At 59.3% G+C, this 21,346-nt stretch overlaps 1 protein-coding gene across 1 annotated transcript; it reads right to left on the reverse strand.

Moving 5' to 3' along the window:
- Positions 1–2,276: 2,276 nt before the first annotated feature.
- LOC138753038 (uncharacterized transmembrane protein DDB_G0289901-like) lies at positions 2,277–17,711 on the reverse strand. The gene is made up of 4 exons (XM_069915631.1): positions 17,563–17,711; positions 13,653–14,158; positions 11,339–11,875; positions 2,277–2,833 (listed from the first exon to the last, which is right to left on the reverse strand). Exons 1-4 carry the CDS (start codon positions 17,709–17,711, stop codon positions 2,277–2,279), a joined length of 1,749 nt encoding a protein of 582 aa, XP_069771732.1.
- Positions 17,712–21,346: the final 3,635 nt, after the last annotated feature.

Here is a 21,346-nt window from a genome sequence, read left to right on the forward strand (position 1 = left end):
TTGAGTTTCTCCCGGACCCCCCATGACCTGCTGAGTTTCTCCCGGACCCCTCGACCTGCTGAGTTTCACCCGGACCCCTCGACCTGCTGAGTTTCTCACGGACCCCTCGACCTGCTGAGTTTCTCCCTGACCCCTCTTGAGCAGCTGAGGTTCTCCCGGACCCCCCCCCCTTGACCTGCTGAGTTTCTCCCGGACCCCCCATGACATGCTGAGTTTCTCCCGGACCCCTCGACCTGCTAAGTTTCTCCCGGACCCCCCTTTGACCTGCTGAGTTTCTCCTGGACCCCCCTTGACCTGCTGAGTTTCTCTCGGACCCCCCTTTGACATGCTGAGTTTCACTCGGATCCCCCTTTGACCTGTTGAGTTTCTCCTGGACCCCCTTTGACCTGCTGAGTTTCTCCTGGACCCCCCTTGACCTGCTGAGTTTCTCCTGGACCCCCCTTGACCTGCTGAGTTTCTCCGGGACCCCTCCCGACCTGCTGAGATTCTCCCGGGACCCCCCCCCAACCTGCTGAGATTCTCCCTGGACCCCCCCCCACCCCGACCTGCTGTGTACCCCCCTTTGACCTGCTGAGTTTCTCCCCGACGCCCCTTTGACCTGCTGAGTTTCTCACCGACCCCCCCTTTGACCTGCTGAGTTTCTCCCCGAGCCCCGGTTGACCTGCTGAGTTTCTCCACGACCCCCCGTTGACCTGCTGAGTTTCTCCCGGAACCCCTTTTGACCTGCTGAGTTTCTCCCGGAACCCCCTTTGACCTGCTTAGTTTCTCCCGGACCCCCTCTTGACCAACTGAGTCTCTCCTGGACTCCACCTGACCAACTGAGTTTCTCCCGGGACCCCCCCTTGACTTGCTGATTTCGTCCCGGACCCCGCACTTGACCTGCTCTTTTCCTCCCAGACCCCCCTCTTGACCTGCTGAGTTTCTCCCGGACCCCCCTTGACCAGCGTTCTCCCGGACCCCCCTTGACCTGCTGAGTTTCTCCAAGACCCCTCCCCCTTGACCTGCTGAGTTTCTCCAGACCCCTCCCCCTTCACCTGCTTTGTTTCTCCTGGACCCCCCATTGACCTGCTGCGATTCTCCCAGACCCCTCCCCCTTGACCTGCTGAGTTTCTCCCCGACCCCCCTTTGACCTGCTGAGTTTCGCCCCGACCCCCCTTGACCTGCTGAGTTTCTCCCCGACCCCCCCTTTGACCCGCTGAGTTTCTCCCGGAACCCCCCTTGACCTGCTGTATCTCCCGGACTTCCCCTTGACCAACTGAGTTTCTCCGGGACCCCCCCCGACCTGCTGAGTTTCTCCCTGGACTCCCCCCACCCCGACCTGCTGAGTTTCTCCCTGACCCCTCTTGAGCTGCTGAGGTTCTCCCGGACCCCCCCCTTGACCTGCTGAGTTTCTCCCGGACCCCCCATGACCTGCTGAGTTTCTCCCGGACCCCCTCCCCTTGACCTGCTGAGATTCTCCCGGACCCCCTCCCCTTGACCTGCTGAGTTTCACCTGGACCCCTCCCCCTTGACCTGCTGAGTTTCTCCCGAACCGCCCCTTGACCTGCTGAGTTTCTCCCTGACCCCCCTTGACCGGCTGAGTTTCTACCTGACCTCCCTTGACCTGCTGAGTTTCTCCCTGACCCCCCTTGACCTGCTGAATTTCTCCCTGACCCCCCTTGACCTGCTGTGTTTCTCCCGGACCCCCCTTGACCTGTTGAGTTTCTCCCGGACCCCTCGACCTGCTGAGTTTCTCCCGGACCCCTCGACCTGCTGAGTTTCTCCCGGACCCCTCGACCTGCTGAGTTTCTCCCTGACCCCTCTTGAGCTGCTGAGGTTCTCCCGGACCCCCCCCCCCTTGACCTGCTGAGTTTCTCCCGGACCCCCCATGACCTGCTGAGTTTCTCCCGGACCCCTCGACCTGCTAAGTTTCTACCGGACCCCCCTTTGACCTGCTGAGTTTCTCCTGGACCCCCCTTGACCTGCTGAGCTTCTCTCGGACCCCCCTTTGACATGCTGAGTTTCTCTCGGATCCCCCTTTGACCTGTTGAGTTTCTCCTGGACCCCCTTTGACCTGCTGAGTTTCTCCTGGACCCCCCTTGACCTGCTGAGTTTCTCCTGGACCCCCCTTGACCTGCTGAGTTTCTCCGGGACCCCCCCCGACCTGCTGAGATTCTCCCGGGACCCCCCCCCGACCTGCTGAGTTTCTCCCTGGACCCCCCCCACCCCGACCTGCTGTGTACCCCCCTTTGACCTGCTGATTTTCTCCCCGACTCCCCTTTGACCTGCTGAGTTTCTCACCGACCCCCCCTTTGACCTGCTGAGTTTCCCCCCGAGCCCCCGTTGACCTGCTGAGTTTCTCCACGAACCCCCGTTGACCTACTGAGTTTCTCCCGGAACCCCTTTTGACCTGCTGAGTTTCTCCCGGAACCCCCTTTGACCTGCTTAGTTTCTCCCGGACCCCCTCTTGACCAACTGAGTCTCTCCTGGACTCCACCTGACCAACTGAGTTTCTCCCGGGACCCCCCCTTGACTTGCTGATTTCGTCCCGGACCCCCCACTTGACCTGCTGTTCTCCTCCCAGACCCCCCCCTTGACCTGCTGAGTTTCTCCCGGACCCCCCTTGACCAGCGGAGTTTCTCCCGGACCCCACTTGACCTGCTGAGTTTCTCCCCAGACCTCCACACCTCTACCTGCTGAGTTTCTCCCGGACACCCTTCCCTTGACCTGCTGAGTTTCACCCGGACCCCTCCCCCTTGACCTGCTGAGTTTCTTCTGGACCCCTCTTTGATCTGCTGAGTTTCTCCAGACCCCCTCCTTGATCTGCTGAGTTTCTCCCGGTCCCCCCTTTGACCTGCTGAGTTTCTCCCGGACCCACTCCGTGACCTGATGAGTTTCTCCCGGACCCCCCCTGACCTTCTAAGTTTCTCCCGGACCCCCTCCCCTTGACCTGCTGAGTTTCTCCCAGACCTCCCCCTCCTTGACCTGCTGAGATTCTCCCAGACCCCTCCCCCTTCACCTGCTGAGTTTCTCCAGACCCCTCCCCCTTCACCTGCTGAGTTTCTCCCGAACCGCTCCGTGACGTGCTGAGTTTCACCCGGACCCCTCCCCCTTGACCTGCTGAGTTTCTCCTGGACCCCCCCTTTGATCTGCTGAGTTTGTCCCTGACCCCCTCCGTGACCTGCTGAGTTTCTCCCGGATCCCCCCTGACCTTCTAAGTTTTTCCCGGACCCCCTCCCCTTGGCCTGCTGAGTTTCTCCCGGAACCCCTCCCCTTGACCTGCTGAGTTTCACCCGGACCCCTCCCCCTTGACCTGCTCAGTTTCTCCCGGACCCCCCTTGACCAGCTGAGTTTCTCCCGGACCCTCCTTGACCTGCTGAGTTTCTCCACGGACCCCCACACCTCTACCTGCTGAGTTTCTCCCGGACACCCTTCCCTTGACCTGCTGAGTTTCACCCGGACCCCTCCCCCTTGACCTGCTGAGTTTCTCCTGGACCCCCCTTTGATCTGCTGAGTTTCTCCAGACCCCCTCCTTAACCTGCTGAGTTTCTCCCGGTCCCCCCTTTGACCTGCTGAGTTTCTCCCTGACCCCCTCCGTGACCTGATGAGTTTCTCCTGGACCCCCCTTTGACATGCTGAGTTTCTCTCGGACCCCCGTTTGACATGCTGAGTTTCTCTCGGACCCCCCTTTGACATGCTGAGTTTCTCTTGGACCCCCCTTTGACGCTGAGTTTCTCTCGGACCCCCTCCCCTTGACCTGCTGAGTTTCACCTGGACCCCTCCCCCTTGACCTGCTGAGTTTCTCCCGAACCGCCCCTTGACCTGCTAAGTTTCTCCCTGACCCCCCTTGACCGGCTGAGTTTCTCCCTGACCTCCCTTGACCTGCTGAGTTTCTCCCTGACCCCCCTTGACCTGCTGAATTTCTCCCGGACCCCCCATGACCTGCTGAGTTTCTCCCGGACCCCTTGACCTTCTGAGTTTCTCCCTGACCCCTCTTGAGCTGCTGAGGTTCTCCCGGACCCCCCCCCCCCTTGACCTGCTGAGTTTCTCCCGAACCCCCTTTGACCTGTTGAGTTTCTCCCGGACCCCCCATGACCTGCTGAGTTTCTCCCGGACCCCTCGACCTGCTGAGTTTCTCCCTGACCCCTCTTGAGCTGCTGAGGGTCTCCCGGACCCCCCCCCCTTGACCTGCTGAGTTTCTCCAAGACCCCTCCCCCTTGACCTGCTGAGTTTCTCCAGACCCCTCCCCCTTCACCTGCTTTGTTTCTCCTGGACCCCCCATTGACCTGCTGAGATTCTCCCAGACCCCTCCCCCTTGACCTGCTGAGTTTCTCCCCGACCCCCCTTTGACCTGCTGAGTTTATCCCCGACACCCCCTTTGACCCGCTGCGTTTCTCCCGGAACCCCCCTTGACCTGCTGTATCTCCCGGACTTCCCCTTGACCAACTTTGTTTCTCCGGGGCCCCCCCCGACCTGCTGAGTTTCTCCCTGGACTCCCCCCACCCCGACCTGCTGAGTTTCTCCCTGACCCTCCTTTGACCTGCTGAGTTTCTCCCCGACCCCCCTTTGACCTGCTGAGTTTCTCCCCGGACCCCCACACCTCTATCTGCTGAGTTTCTCCCGGACACCCTTCCCTTGACCTGCTGAGTTTCACCCGGACCCCTCCCCCTTGACCTGCTGAGTTTCTCCTGGACCCCCCTTTGATCTGCTGAGTTTCTCCAGACCCCCTCCTTAACCTGCTGAGTTTCTCCCGGTCCCCCCTTTGACCTGCTGAGTTTCTCCCAGACCCCTTCCGTGACCTGCAGAGTTTCTCCCGGACCCCCCTGACCTTCTAAGTTTCTCCCGGACCCCCTCCCCTTGACCAGCTGAGTTTCTCCCGTACCCCCTCCCCTTGACCTGCTGAGTTTCACCTGGACCCCTCCCCCTTGACCTGCTGAGTTTCTCCCGAACCGCCCCTTGACCTGCTGAGTTTCTCCCTGACCCCCCTTGACCGGCTGAGTTTCTCCCTGACCTCCCTTGACCTGCTGAGTTTCTCCCTGACCACCCTTGACCTGCTGAATTTCTCCCTGACCCCCCTTGACCTGCTGAGTTTCTCCCTGACCTCCCTTGACCTGCTGAGTTTCTCCCTGACCACCCTTGACCTGCTGAATTTCTCCCTGACCCCCCTTGACCTGCTGAGTTTCTCCCGGACCCCTTGACCTGTTGAGTTTCTCCCGGACCACCCTTTGACATGCTGAATTTCTCTCGGCTCTCCCTTTGACCTGTTGAGTTTCTCCACGACCCCCCGTTGACCTGCTGAGTTTCTCCCAGACCCCCTCTTGACCAACTGAGTCTCTCCTGGACTCCCCTTGACCAAATGAGTTTTTTCCGGACCCCATCCCTGACCTGCTGAGTTTCTCCCGGAACCCCTGCCCCCTTGACCTGCTGTTTCTCCCGGGACCCCCCCTTGACCTGCTGATTTCTTCCCGGACCCCCCACTTGACCTGCTGAGTTCCTCCAAGACCCCTACCCCTTGACCTGCTGAGTTTCTCCAGACCCCTCCCCCTTCACCTGCTTTGTTTCTCCTGGACCCCCCCTTGACCTGCTGAGATTCTCCCAGACCCCTCACCTTGACCTGCTGAGTTTCTCCCCGACCCCCCTTTGACCTGCTGAGTTTCGCCCCGACCCCCCTTGACCTGCTGAGTTTATCCCCGACCCCCCCTTTGACCTCCTGAGTTTCTCCCGGAACCCCCCTTGACCTGCTGTATCTCCCGGACTTCCCCTTGACCAACTGAGGTTCTCCGGGACCCCCCCCGACCTGCTGAGATTCTCCCGGGACTCCCCCCGACCTGCTGAGATTCTCCCGGGACCCCCCCCGACCTGCTGAGTTTCTCCCTGGACTCCCCCCACCCCGACCTGCTGAGTTTCTCCCAGACCCCCGTTTGACCTGCTGAGTTTCTCCCCAACCCCTCTTTGACCTGCTGAGTTTCTCACCAACCCCCCCTTTGACCTGCTGAGTTTCTCCCCGAGCCCCCGTTGACCTGCTGAGTTTCTCCACGACCCCCTGTTGACCTGCTGAGTTTCTCCCGGAACCCCTTTGGACCTGCTGAGTTTCTCCCGGAACCCCCTTTGACCTGCTGAGTTTCTCCCGGACCCCCTCTTGACCAACTGAGTTTCTCCCCGGACCCCCACACCTCTACCTGCTGAGTTTCTCTCGGACACCATTCCCTTGACCTGCTGAGTTTCACCCGGACCCCACTTGACCAGCTGAGTTTCTCCCCGGACCCCCAAACCTCTACCTGCTGAGTTTCTCCCGGACACCATTCCCTTGACCTGCTGAGTTTCACCCGGACCCCTCCCCCTTGACCTGCTGAAATTCTCCCTGACCCCCCTTGACCTGCTGAGTTTCTCCCGGACCCCCTTTGACCTGTTGAGTTTCTCCCGGACCCCCCATGACCTGCTGAGTTTCTCCCGGACCCCTCGACCTGCTGAGTTTCACCCGGACCCCTCGACCTGCTGAGTTTCTCACGGACCCCTCGACCTGCTGAGTTTCTCCCTGACCCCTCTTGAGCAGCTGAGGTTCTCCCGGACCCCCCCCCCTTGACCTGCTGAGTTTCTCCCGGACCCCCCATGACCTGCTGAGTTTCTCCCGGACCCCTCGACCTGCTAAGTTTCTCCCGGACCCCCCTTTGACCTGCTGAGTTTCTCCTGGACCCCCCTTGACCTGCTGAGTTTCTCTCGGAACCCCCTTTGACATGCTGAGTTTCTCTCGGATCCCCCTTTGACCTGTTGAGTTTCTCCTGGACCCCCTTTGACCTGCTGAGTTTCTCCTGGACCCCCCTTGACCTGCTGAGTTTCTCCTGGACCCCCCTTGACCTGCTGCGATTCTCCCAGACCCCTCCCCCTTGACCTGCTGAGTTTCTCCCCGACCCCCCTTTGACCTGCTGAGTTTCGCCCCCACCCCCCTTGACCTGCTGAGTTTCTCCCCGACCCCCCCCTTTGACCCGCTGAGTTTCTCCCGGAACCCCCCTTGACCTGCTGTATCTCCCGGACTTCCCCTTGACCAACTGAGTTTCTCCGGGACCCCCCCCGACCTGCTGAGTTTCTCCCTGGACTCCCCCCACCCCGACCTGCTGAGTTTCTCCCAGACCCCCCTTTGACCTGCTGAGTTTCTCCCCGACCCCCCTTTGACCTGCTGAGTTTCTCCCCAACCCCTCTTTGACCTGCTGAGTTTCTCCCAGACCCCCCTTGACCAGCTGAGTTTCTCCCGGACCCCACTTGACCAGCTGAGTTTCTCCCCGGACCCCCACACCTCTACCTGCTGAGTTTCTCCCGGACACCCTTCCCTTGACCTGCTGAGTTTCACCCGGACCCCTCCCCCTGGACCTGCTGAGTTTCTCCTGGATCCCCCTTTGATCTGCTGAGTTTCTCCCTGACCCCCTCCGTGACCAGCTGAGTTTGTCCCGGACCCCCCCTGACCTTCTAAATTTCTCCCGGACCCCCTCCCCTTGACCTGCTGAGTTTCTCCCGGACCCCCTCCCCTTGACCTGCTGTTTCACCCGGACCCCTCCCCCTTGACCTGCTGAGTTTCTCCCGGACCCCCCTTGACCAGCTTAGTTTCTCCCGGACCCCCCTTGACCTGCTGAGTTTCTCACCGGACCCCCACACCTCTACCTGCTGAGTTTCTCCCGGACACCCTTCCCTTGACCTGCTGAGTTTCACCCGGACCCCTCCCCCTTGACCTGCTGAGTTTCTCCTGAACCCCCCTTTGATCTGCTGAGTTTCTCCAGACCCCCTCCTTAACCTGCTGAGTTTCTCCCGGTCCCCCCTTTGACCCGCTGAGTTTCTCCCTGACCCCTCCCCCTTGACCTGCTGAGTTTCTCCTGAACCGCCCCTTGACCTGCTGAGTTTCTCCCTGACCCCCCTTGACCGGCTGAGTTTCTCCCTGACCTCCCTTGACCTGCTGAGTTTCTCCCTGACCACCCTTGACCTGCTGAATTTCTCCCTGACCCCCCTTGACCTGCTGAGTTTCTCCCGGACCCCCTTTGACCTGTTGAGTTTCTCCCGGACCCCCCATGACCTGCTGAGTTTCTCCCGGACCCCTCGACCTGCTGAGTTTCTCCCAGACCCCTCGACCTGCTGAGTTTCTCCCGGACCCCTCGACCTGCTGAGTTTCTCCCTGACCCCTCTTGAGCTGCTGAGGTTCTCCCGGACCCCCCCCCCTTGACCTGCTGAGTTTCTCCCGGACCCCCCATGACCTGCTGCGTTTCTCCCGGACCCCTCGACCTGCTAAGTTTCTCCCGGACCCCCCTTTGACCTGCTGAGTTTCTCCTGGACCCCCCTTGACCTGCTGAGTTTCTCCGGGACCCCCCCGACCTGCTGAGATTCTCCCGGGACCCCCCCGACCTGCTGAGTTTCTCCCTGGACCCCCCCCACCCCGACCTGCTGTGTACCCCCCTTTGACCTGCTGATTTTCTCCCCGACGCCCCTTTGACCTGCTGAGTTTCTCACCGACCCCCCCTTTGACCTGCTGAGTTTCTCCCCGAGCCCCCGTTGACCTGCTGAGTTTCTCCCCGAGCCCCCGTTGACCTGCTGAGTTTCTCCACGACCCCCCGTTGACCTGCTGAGTTTCTCCCGGAACCCCTTTTGACCTGCTGAGTTTCTCCCGGAACCCCCTTTGACCTGCTCAGTTTCTCCCGGACCCCCTCTTGACCAACTGAGTCTCTCCTGGACTCCACCTGACCAACTGAGATTCTCCCGGGACTCCCCCTTGACTTGCTGATTTCGTCCTGGACCCCCCACTTGACCTGCTGTTTTCCTCCCAGACCCCCCCCTTCACCTGCTGAGTTTCTCCCGGACCCCCCTTGACTAGCGGAGTTTCTCCCGGACCCCCCTTGACCTGCTGAGTTTCTCCCGGACACCCTTCCCTTGACCTGCTGAGTTTCACCCGGACCCCTCCCCCTGGACCTGCTGAGTTTCTCCTGGATCCCCCTTTGATCTGCTGAGTTTCTCGCTGACCCCCTCCGTGACCAGATGAGTTTGTCCCGGACCCCCCCTGACCTTCTAAATTTCTCCCGGACCCCCTCCCCTTGACCTGCTGAGTTTCTCCCGGACCCCCTCCCCTTGACCTGCTGTTTCACCCGGACCCCTCCCCCTTGACCTGCTGAGTTTCTCCCGGACCCCCCTTGACCAGCTTAGTTTCTCCCTGACCCCTCTTGAGCAGCTGAGGTTCTCCCGGACCCCCCCCCCCTTGACCTGCTGAGTTTCTCCCGGACCCCCCATGACATGCTGAGTTTCTCCCGGACCCCTCGACCTGCTAAGTTTCTCCCGGACCCCCCTTTGACCTGCTGAGTTTCTCCTGGACCCCCCTTGACCTGCTGAGTTTCTCTCGGACCCCCCTTTGACATGCTGAGTTTCACTCGGATCCCCCTTTGACCTGTTGAGTTTCTCCTGGACCCCCTTTGACCTGCTGAGTTTCTCCTGGACCCCCCTTGACCTGCTGAGTTTCTCCTGGACCCCCCTTGACCTGCTGAGTTTCTCCGGGACCCCTCCCGACCTGCTGAGATTGTCCCGGGACCCCCCCCCAACCTGCTGAGATTCTCCCTGGACCCCCCCCCACCCCGACCTGCTGTGTACCCCCCTTTGACCTGCTGAGTTTCTCCCCGACGCCCCTTTGACCTGCTGAGTTTCTCACCGACCCCCCCTTTGACCTGCTGAGTTTCTCACCGACCCCCCCTTTGACCTGCTGAGTTTCTCCCCGAGCACCCGTTGACCTGCTGAGTTTCTCCACGACCCCCCGTTGACCTGCTGAGTTTCTCCCGGAACCCCTTTTGACCTGCTGAGTTTCTCCCGGAACCCCCTTTGACCTGCTTAGTTTCTCCCGGACCCCCTCTTGACCAACTGAGTCTCTCCTGGACTCCACCTGACCAACTGAGTTTCTCCCGGGACCCCCCCTTGACTTGCTGATTTCGTCCCGGACCCCGCACTTGACCTGCTCTTTTCCTCCCAGACCCCCCTCTTGACCTGCTGAGTTTCTCCCGGACCCCCCTTGACCAGCGTTCTCCCGGACCCCCCTTGACCTGCTGAGTTTCTCCAAGACCCCTCCCCCTTGACCTGCTGAGTTTCTCCAGACCCCTCCCCCTTCACCTGCTTTGTTTCTCCTGGACCCCCCATTGACCTGCTGCGATTCTCCCAGACCCCTCCCCCTTGACCTGCTGAGTTTCTCCCCGACCCCCCTTTGACCTGCTGAGTTTCGCCCTGACCCCCCTTGACCTGCTGAGTTTCTCCCCGACCCCCCCTTTGACCCGCTGAGTTTCTCCCGGAACCCCCCTTGACCTGCTGTATCTCCCGGACTTCCCCTTGACCAACTGAGTTTCTCCGGGACCCCCCCCGACCTGCTGAGTTTCTCCCTGGACTCCCCCCACCCCGACCTGCTGAGTTTCTCCCTGACCCCTCTTGAGCTGCTGAGGTTCTCCCGGACCCCCCCCCTTGACCTGCTGAGTTTCTCCCGGACCCCCCATGACCTGCTGAGTTTCTCCCAGACCCCCTCCCCTTGACCTGCTGAGATTCTCCCGGACCCCCTCCCCTTGACCTGCTGAGTTTCACCTGGACCCCTCCCCCTTGACCTGCTGAGTTTCTCCCGAACCGCCCCTTGACCTGCTGAGTTTCTCCCTGACCCCCCTTGACCGGCTGAGTTTCTACCTGACCTCCCTTGACCTGCTGAGTTTCTCCCTGACCCCCCTTGACCTGCTGAATTTCTCCCTGACCCCCCTTGACCTGCTGAGTTTCTCCCGGACCCCCTTTGACCTGCTGAGTTTCTCCCGGACCTCTCGACCTGCTGAGTTTCTCCCGGACCCCTCGACCTGCTGAGTTTCTCCCTGACCCCTCTTGAGCTGCTGAGGTTCTCCCGGACCCCCCCCCCCTTGACCTGCTGAGTTTCTCCCGGACCCCCCATGACCTGCTGAGTTTCTCCCGGACCCCTCGACCTGCTAAGTTTCTACCGGACCCCCCTTTGACCTGCTGAGTTTCTCCTGGACCCCCCTTGACCTGCTGAGCTTCTCTCGGACCCCCCTTTGACATGCTGAGTTTCTCTCGGATCCCCCTTTGACCTGTTGAGTTTCTCCTGGACCCCCTTTGACCTGCTGAGTTTCTCCTGGACCCCCCTTGACCTGCTGAGTTTCTCCTGGACCCCCCTTGACCTGCTGAGTTTCTCCGGGACCCCCCCCGACCTGCTGAGATTCTCCCGGGACCCCCCCCGACCTGCTGAGTTTCTCCCTGGACCCCCCCCACCCCGACCTGCTGTGTACCCCCCTTTGACCTGCTGATTTTCTCCCCGACGCCCCTTTGACCTGCTGAGTTTCTCACCGACCCCCCCTTTGACCTGCTGAGTTTCCCCCCGAGCCCCCGTTGACCTGCTGAGTTTCTCCACGAACCCCCGTTGACCTGCTGAGTTTCTCCCGGAACCCCTTTTGACCTGCTGAGTTTCTCCCGGAACCCCCTTTGACCTGCTTAGTTTCTCCCGGACCCCCTCTTGACCAACTGAGTCTCTCCTGGACTCCACCTGACCAACTGAGTTTCTCCCGGGACCCCCCCTTGACTTGCTGATTTCGTCCCGGATCCCCCACTTGACCTGCTGTTCTCCTCCCAGACCCCCCCCTTGACCTGCTGAGTTTCTCCCGGACCCCCCTTGACCAGCGGAGTTTCTCCCGGACCCCACTTGACCTGCTGAGTTTCTCCCCAGACCTCCACACCTCTACCTGCTGAGTTTCTCCCGGACACCCTTCCCTTGACCTGCTGAGTTTCACCCGGACCCCTCCCCCTTGACCTGCTGAGTTTCTTCTGGACCCCTCTTTGATCTGCTGAGTTTCTCCAGACCCCCTCCTTGATCTGCTGAGTTTCTCCCGGTCCCCCCTTTGACCTGCTGAGTTTCTCCCGGACCCACTCCGTGACCTGATGAGTTTCTCCCGGACCCCCCCTGACCTTCTAAGTTTCTCCCGGACCCCCTCCCCTTGACCTGCTGAGTTTCTCCCAGACCTCCCCCTCCTTGACCTGCTGAGATTCTCCCAGACCCCTCCCCCTTCACCTGCTGAGTTTCTCCAGACCCCTCCCCCTTCACCTGCTGAGTTTCTCCCGAACCGCTCCGTGACGTGCTGAGTTTCACCCGGACCCCTCCCCCTTGACCTGCTGAGTTTCTCCTGGACCCCCCCTTTGATCTGCTGAGTTTGTCCCTGACCCCCTCCGTGACCTGCTGAGTTTCTCCCGGATCCCCCCTGACCTTCTAAGTTTTTCCCGGACCCCCTCCCCTTGGCCTGCTGAGTTTCTCCCGGAACCCCTCCCCTTGACCTGCTGAGTTTCACCCGGACCCCTCCCCCTTGACCTGCTCAGTTTCTCCCGGACCCCCCTTGACCAGCTGAGTTTCTCCCGGACCCTCCTTGACCTGCTGAGTTTCTCCACGGACCCCCACACCTCTACCTGCTGAGTTTCTCCCGGACACCCTTCCCTTGACCTGCTGAGTTTCACCCGGACCCCTCCCCCTTGACCTGCTGAGTTTCTCCTGGACCCCCCTTTGATCTGCTGAGTTTCTCCAGACCCCCTCCTTAACCTGCTGAGTTTCTCCCGGTCCCCCCTTTGACCTGCTGAGTTTCTCCCTGACCCCCTCCGTGACCTGATGAGTTTCTCCTGGACCCCCCTTTGACATGCTGAGTTTCTCTCGGACCCCCGTTTGACATGCTGAGTTTCTCTCGGACCCCCCTTTGACATGCTGAGTTTCTCTTGGACCCCCCTTTGACATGCTGAGTTTCTCTCGGACCCCCTCCCCTTGACCTGCTGAGTTTCACCTGGACCCCTCCCCCTTGACCTGCTGAGTTTCTCCCGAACCGCCCCTTGACCTGCTGAGTTTCTCCCTGACCCCCCTTGACCGGCTGAGTTTCTCCCTGACCTCCCTTGACCTGCTGAGTTTCTCCCTGACCCCCCTTGACCTGCTGAATTTCTCCCTGACCCCCCTTGACCTGCTGAGTTTCTCCCGGACCCCCTTTGACCTGTTGAGTTTCTCCCGGACCCCTCGACCTGCTGAGTTTCTCCCGGACCCCTCGACCTGCTGAGTTTCTCCCGGACCCCTCGACCTGCTGAGTTTCTCCCTGACCCCTCTTGAGCTGCTGAGGTTCTCCCGGACCCCCTTTTGACCTGCTGAGTTTCTCCCGGAACCCCCTTTGACCTGCTTAGTTCTCCCCCCCCCCTTGACCTGCTGAGTTTCTCCCGGACCCCCCATGACCTGCTGAGTTTCTCCCGGACCCCTCGACCTGCTAAGTTTCTACCGGACCCCCCTTTGACCTGCTGAGTTTCTCCTGGACCCCCCTTGACCTGCTGAGCTTCTCTCGGACCCCCCTTTGACATGCTGAGTTTCTCTCGGATCCCCCTTTGACCTGTTGAGTTTCTCCTGGACCCCCTTTGACCTGCTGAGTTTCTCCTGGACCCCCCTTGACCTGCTGAGTTTCTCCTGGACCCCCCTTGACCTGCTGAGTTTCTCCGGGACCCCCCCCGACCTGCTGAGATTCTCCCGGGACCCCCCCCCGACCTGCTGAGTTTCTCCCTGGACCCCCCCCACCCCGACCTGCTGTGTACCCCCCTTTGACCTGCTGATTTTCTCCCCGACGCCCCTTTGACCTGCTGAGTTTCTCACCGACCCCCCCTTTGACCTGCTGAGTTTCCCCCCGAGCCCCCGTTGACCTGCTGAGTTTCTCCACGAACCCCCGTTGACCTGCTGAGTTTCTCCCGGAACCCCTTTTGACCTGCTGAGTTTCTCCCGGAACCCCCTTTGACCTGCTTAGTTTCTCCCGGACCCCCTCTTGACCAACTGAGTCTCTCCTGGACTCCACCTGACCAACTGAGTTTCTCCCGGGACCCCCCCTTGACTTGCTGATTTCGTCCCGGACCCCCCACTTGACCTGCTGTTCTCCTCCCAGACCCCCCCCTTGACCTGCTGAGTTTCTCCCGGACCCCCCTTGACCAGCGGAGTTTCTCCCGGACCCCACTTGACCTGCTGAGTTTCTCCCCAGACCTCCACACCTCTACCTGCTGAGTTTCTCCCGGACACCCTTCCCTTGACCTGCTGAGTTTCACCCGGACCCCTCCCCCTTGACCTGCTGAGTTTCTTCTGGACCCCTCTTTGATCTGCTGAGTTTCTCCAGACCCCCTCCTTGATCTGCTGAGTTTCTCCCGGTCCCCCCTTTGACCTGCTGAGTTTCTCCCGGACCCACTCCGTGACCTGATGAGTTTCTCCCGGACCCCCCCTGACCTTCTAAGTTTCTCCCGGACCCCCTCCCCTTGACCTGCTGAGTTTCTCCCAGACCTCCCCCTCCTTGACCTGCTGAGATTCTCCCAGACCCCTCCCCCTTCACCTGCTGAGTTTCTCCAGACCCCTCCCCCTTCACCTGCTGAGTTTCTCCCGAACCGCTCCGTGACGTGCTGAGTTTCACCCGGACCCCTCCCCCTTGACCTGCTGAGTTTCTCCTGGACCCCCCCTTTGATCTGCTGAGTTTGTCCCTGACCCCCTCCGTGACCTGCTGAGTTTCTCCCGGATCCCCCCTGACCTTCTAAGTTTTTCCCGGACCCCCTCCCCTTGGCCTGCTGAGTTTCTCCCGGAACCCCTCCCCTTGACCTGCTGAGTTTCACCCGGACCCCTCCCCCTTGACCTGCTCAGTTTCTCCCGGACCCCCCTTGACCAGCTGAGTTTCTCCCGGACCCTCCTTGACCTGCTGAGTTTCTCCACGGACCCCCACACCTCTACCTGCTGAGTTTCTCCCGGACACCCTTCCCTTGACCTGCTGAGTTTCACCCGGACCCCTCCCCCTTGACCTGCTGAGTTTCTCCTGGACCCCCCTTTGATCTGCTGAGTTTCTCCAGACCCCCTCCTTAACCTGCTGAGTTTCTCCCGGTCCCCCCTTTGACCTGCTGAGTTTCTCCCTGACCCCCTCCGTGACCTGATGAGTTTCTCCTGGACCCCCCTTTGACATGCTGAGTTTCTCTCGGACCCCCGTTTGACATGCTGAGTTTCTCTCGGACCCCCCTTTGACATGCTGAGTTTCTCTTGGACCCCCCTTTGACATGCTGAGTTTCTCTCGGACCCCCTCCCCTTGACCTGCTGAGTTTCACCTGGACCCCTCCCCCTTGACCTGCTGAGTTTCTCCCGAACCGCCCCTTGACCTGCTGAGTTTCTCCCTGACCCCCCTTGACCGGCTGAGTTTCTCCCTGACCTCCCTTGACCTGCTGAGTTTCTCCCTGACCCCCCTTGACCTGCTGAATTTCTCCCGGACCCCCCATGACCTGCTGAGTTTCTCCCGGACCCCTTGACCTTCTGAGTTTCTCCCTGACCCCTCTTGAGCTGCTGAGGTTCTCCCGGACCCCCCCCCCCCTTGACCTGCTGAGTTTCTCCCGGACCCCCTTTGACCTGTTGAGTTTCTCCCGGACCCCCCATGACCTGCTGAGTTTCTCCCGGACCCCTCGACCTGCTGAGTTTCTCCCTGACCCCTCTTGAGCTGCTGAGGTTCTCCCGGACCCCCCCCCTTGACCTGCTGAGTTTCTCCAAGACCCCTCCCCCTTGACCTGCTGAGTTTCTCCAGACCCCTCCCCCTTCACCTGCTTTGTTTCTCCTGGACCCCCCATTGACCTGCTGAGATTCTCCCAGACCCCTCCCCCTTGACCTGCTGAGTTTCTCCCCGACCCCCCTTTGACCTGCTGAGTTTCGCCCCGACCCCCCTTGACCTGCTGAGTTTCTCCCCGACACCCCCTTTGACCCGCTGCGTTTCTCCCGGAACCCACCTTGACCTGCTGTATCTCCCGGACTTCCCCTTGACCAACTGAGTTTCTCCGGGGCCCCCCCCGACCTGCTGAGTTTCTCCCTGGACTCCCCCCACCCCGACCTGCTGAGTTTCTCCCAGACCCCCCTTTGACCTGCTGAGTTTCTCCCCGACCCCCCTTTGACCTGCTGAGTTTCTCCCCGGACCCCCACACCTCTATCTGCTGAGTTTCTCCCGGACACCCTTCCCTTGACCTGCTGAGTTTCACCCGGACCCCTCCCCCTTGACCTGCTGAGTTTCTCCTGGACCCCCCTTTGATCTGCTGAGTTTCTCCAGACCCCCTCCTTAACCTGCTGAGTTTCTCCCGGTCCCCCCTTTGACCTGCTGAGTTTCTCCCAGACCCCTTCCGTGACCTGCAGAGTTTCTCCCGGACCCCCCTGACCTTCTAAGTTTCTCCCGGACCCCCTCCCCTTGACCTGCTGAGTTTCTCCCGTACCCCCTCCCCTTGACCTGCTGAGTTTCACCTGGACCCCTCCCCCTTGACCTGCTGAGTTTCTCCCGAACCGCCCCTTGACCTGCTGAGTTTCTCCCTGACCCCCCTTGACCGGCTGAGTTTCTCCCTGACCTCCCTTGACCTGCTGAGTTTCTCCCTGACCACCCTTGACCTGCTGAATTTCTCCCTGACCCCCCTTGACCTGCTGAGTTTCTCCCTGACCTCCCTTGACCTGCTGAGTTTCTCCCTGACCACCCTTGACCTGCTGAATTTCTCCCTGACCCCCCTTGACCTGCTGAGTTTCTCCCGGACCCCTTGACCTGTTGAGTTTCTCCCGGACCCCCCATGACCTGCTGAGTTTCTCCCGGACCCCCTCCCCTTGACCTGCTGTTTCACCCGGACACCTCCCCCTTGACCTGCTGAGTTTCTCCCGGACCCCCCTTGACCAGCTTAGTTTCTCCCGGACCCCCCTTGACCTGCTGAGTTTCTCCCCGGACCCCCACACCTCTACCTGCTGAGTTTCTCCCGGACACCCTTCCCTTGACCTGCTGAGTTTCACCCGGACCCCTCCCCCTTGACCTGCTGAGTTTCTCCTGGACCCCCCTTTGATCTGCTGAGTTTCTCCAGACCCCCTCCTTAACCTGCTGAGTTTCTCCCGGTCCCCCCTTTGACCTGCTGAGTTTCTCCCTGACCCCTTCCGTGACCTGCAGAGTTTCTCCCGGACCCCCCTGACCTTCTAAGTTTCTCCTGGACCCCCTCCCCTTGACCTGCTGAGTTTCTCCCGTACCCCCTCCCCTTGACCTGCTGAGTTTCACCTGGACCCCTCCCCCTTGACCTGCTGAGTTTCTCCCGAACCGCCCCTTGACCTGCTGAGTTTCTCCCTGACCCCCCTTGACCGGCTGAGTTTCTCCCTGACCTCCCTTGACCTGCTGAGTTTCTCCCTGACCACCCTTGACCTGCTGAATTTCTCCCTGACCCCCCTTGACCGGCTGAGTTTATCCCTGACCTCCCTTGACCGGCTGAGTTTCTCCCTGACCACCCTTGACCTGCTGAATTTCTCCCTGACCCCCCTTGACCTGCTGAGTTTCTCCCGGACCCCCTTTGACCTGTTGAGTTTCTCCCGGACCCCCCATGACATGCTGAGTTTCTCCCGGACCCCTCGACCTGCTGAGTTTCTCCCTGACCCCTCTTGAGCTGCTGAGGTTCTCCCGGACCCCCCCCCCCTTGACCTGCTGAGTTTCTCCCGGACCCCCCATGACCTGCTGAGTTTCTCCCGGACCCCTCGACCTGCTAAGTTTCTCCCGGACCCCCCATGACCTGCTGAGTTTCTGCCGGACCCCTCGACCTGCTGAGTTTCTCTCTGATCCCTCTTGAGCTTCTCTCTGATCCCTCTTGAGCTGCTGAGGTTCTCCCGGACCCCACCCCCCCTTGACCTGCTGAGTTTCTCCCGGACCCCCCTTTGACATGCTGAGTTTCTCTCGGACCCCCCCTTGACCTGCTGAGTTTCTCTCGGACCCCCCTTTGACATGCTGAGTTTCTCTCGGATCCCCCTTTGACCTGTTGAGTTTCTCTCGGATCCGCCTTTGACTTGTTGAGTTTCTCCTGGACCCCCCTTGACCTGCTGAGTTTCTCTCGGATCCCCCTTTGACTTGCTGAGTTTCTCTCGGATCCGCCTTTGACTTGTTGAGTTTCTCCTGGACCCCCCTTGACCTGCTGAGTTTCTCTCGGACCCCCCTTTGACATGCTGAGTTTCTCTCGGATCTCCCTTTGACCTGTTGAGTTTCTCCTGGACCCCCTTTGACCTGCTGAGTTTCTCCCGTCTGGTGTTTTTACGAGAACCACAGACTTTCGCTGATACATTGATGAGGGGATCAAGGGCCAAACATTGTCAGGTACCTCTCTGCTGGATAAAGGATACGGTTTAACCCGCTGATTTTCTCCAGTGTTGGGTTTTCACGAGGTAGAGTTAAAGAGCCGAAGGGCCTGTTTCTGATCTGTAACGTTCTACGGACCCTGCTCTTCTTTCCGTGCCGGTGTCCCAGGACCTTTCCAGGGCAGTCTCCGCGCTCAGGACCGCGCTGGGATCCCGGTCAGCGGTGGAGGGGCAGGTGAGCGCGGCTAATCCCGACTCAGCCCACGCCACTCCCGAGATTGGCGCGGGGGGTGGGGGGGGGGGGGAGGTGGGGGGGGGGTTCCACCCTACCTGCCCGACCAGCCTCGCTCTCCACGTGTACTCCGGGCACCCGCCGCTGGTCCGGTGGGAAGGCGCAGGGCGGCCGGCGGCCGGCGCCCCCATCGCCCGGCGGGGAGCCCCAATCTTCCCTCCGGCGTACCGACTCCATCTGCAGCTCCAAGAAACGCTGTGCCACTGGTGGGGCTCGTACACGAGGGATGACTGGCCCCCACCCTTCCCCCCTTCCCCCCCCCCCCCCAGTCCCAGCTCGGTGGAGCAAGGCGCAGGGACACTGCTGGGTGGACCCAGGTGAGAACTATGTGTGAATCGATTTCAATGGAAATCCTGCTGGAGGGGGTTTTTATTTCTTCCCCCCCCCCCCTCCACCCCGTGAATGGGATGGGCTCAATCCCGGGACAGCAGCCCAATCAGAGGCCTGCACACAAAAGGCCGAATGGTGGGGGGGGGGCGGGGAAGAGGCTCTCATTTACTCTGGGCTACAATTGATTAAAAGACAGGAATTGGACTGGCTCTGTATTCCCGTCATTTAAGAAGGTCTAATTGGGCGGGAGTAGGTTCTTAAAGGCTGGAAAATGAAGAGGTTGGAGAGTGAAGTGATGGAGGTGGTTAGGAATGGCCAGTGGGAAAAGCATGCCAACCCCAGGGATTTTGTTTAGATGGATCTTGCAAAGACAAATCTGAAGGCTGAGTAGGTTACTTCACAGTGTGGAGGAACAGAGGAACCTTGAGGTTCAAATCCCTACATCCCTCAAGGTCGCCGCACAAGTTGATAGGATCGTTAAGATGGTCTATGGGACGCTGGGCTTCATTAATGGGGGGATTGAATTCAAGTGTAGAGAGGTCATGTTACAACTCTACAAATCTCTGGTGAGACCCCATTTAGAGAATTGTGTTCAGTTCTGGTCACCCCCATTGCAGGAAGGATGTGGAAGCCATGGAGAGGGGCAGAAAAGATTCACCAGGATGTTGCCTGGTTTGGGAATCAAACCTTATGAGGCAAGGTTAGAAGCGCTGGGACTTCTCCCTTTGGAGCATAGAAGGATGAGAGGAGACTTGATCGAGGTCGACAAGATTCTGAGAGGCAGAGATAGGGTGGACAGTCAGCCCCCTTTTCCCAGGGTGAAGGGGAAAGGTCTAAGGGGAGCTTCTTCCCACAGAGAAGTGGTGAATGCGGGCTCAATGTTCACATTTAAGAAGAATTTGGATAGGTACATGATGGGAGGGGTATGGAGGGTGATGGAGTGGGAGCAGGTCAGTGGGACTAGGCAGAATAATAGTTTGTCCTGTTTTCTGTGTTGTAATGTTCTGGAATTCTAAATGCATTTTCAGTCTTCATGCAGAAATTTTAAAGAGGTGGATCTAGGTCACCCAGCCCCCACACAACTGGTTTGCCAGAATGTGGCTTTGCACTGAAGCCACCCAGAGCCAGCAGTTGGGCCAGGCAGTGTCAGAGGGAAGGAAAAGAAAGGTACACATGAGGACTGATAAGTCGATGAAGAGGCAAAAGCAGGATAGACAGGCAACACCTCTTTTTCCCAGGGACGGAGCAGCAAACACCAGAGGACGTCTGTAGAAAGTGAAGGGAGGAAACTTTTACACAGAGAGTTGTGGGGGCCTGGAATGCCTCACCAGGGGGTGGTGGTGGAGGATGAAACATTAGGGGCATTTAAAAGACTCTTAGATAGATGCATGGATGGAATAGAAATAGAGGGTTACAAGATAGGAAGGTAGGAATATTTGGGTTGGCACAACTGTAAGCGCTGCTGTGGGAATAATTCTGACACAAACTCCACAGGCTTTAATTAGCTTAACCTTTGTACACCAGTCTTCACTGGCTCTACATCTGACTGTCGCCCAAAGGGTGATCTTAGGTGGTTCCCCCCTATGGTAGGCTGGTAGGAGTGTGGCCAGTGGAGTGGTTGTATCACCACAGCAACAATGAGGGCCGAAGGGCCTGTAGTATTCTGTGTTTTCACGAGGTAATCTGTGCAATTATTGGCCTCAGTTCTGTAAGTAGGCAGGTCAACGATCAACACAGATGCACCTCGAGGCTGCAATCTTCACCCACTGCTCTACCCGCTCTCCACCCACGAATGTGGGGCCGGGCACGATTCAAATGCCATCCACAAGTTTGCCATTGGCGCCACGGTTGTGGGCCAAATCGCAGGTCAGGTATCAAGAGGGTGGCCCTGGGCGCTGGAGGATTCCTCATCGTGCCAGAGGATTGAATCTGGAGCTCGGGTTGAGGTGGTTTGAACTGAATGGCTGCAGACGCCGTGGGTGTGCTGGAGGTGAATCCACAGACACTCAGTGACTCTGAGTGGACTCTCTCTTGCTTTATCTGACTGTCAGGGGAAATGCCAATGGCAGATGAAAGACGATCTTGTGTAATATTACATTACTGTTTTATTACATGGCAATAAATAGAATCTGATCTGAAGACCAACTATCACCACACCTTGGAACACGACAATAAAACTTGACTTCATACATACAGAACGGTAACAGGCCCTTTCGGCCCTCGAGCCTGTACCACCCTGGTACAGTTTGAATCGTGGGAGGAAATTGGCGCCCTCGGGGAAATCCTATGCAGACAAGGGGAGAACGTATAAGCTCCTGACAGACAGTGTGGGATTGGAACACCCGTCCCGATCTTTGGTGCTGTAAAAGCCTGGTGCTAACCATGCTGCACCCCCCATCTACCCCAACTTCATTTGATTTAAATTCTGGAACCCCCTCCTCAGTAGTGTTTCGAGCTTTTTCATTCTCACAAGGACTCCAGAGAGTCCCCCACCACCTGACAGAGGTCATTAGATGAGTAACAATCAGTGGTCTTGCCAGCAATGCCCCCTGATTAATGCAAGCGAGGAAGTTCATTCTTTTGCTCTTCTGTCTGTTGGAGCCCAG

Source organism: Narcine bancroftii, chromosome 2 (assembly GCF_036971445.1).
Source record: "Narcine bancroftii isolate sNarBan1 chromosome 2, sNarBan1.hap1, whole genome shotgun sequence".
NCBI classification, from domain to species: Eukaryota; Metazoa; Chordata; class Chondrichthyes; order Torpediniformes; family Narcinidae; genus Narcine; species Narcine bancroftii.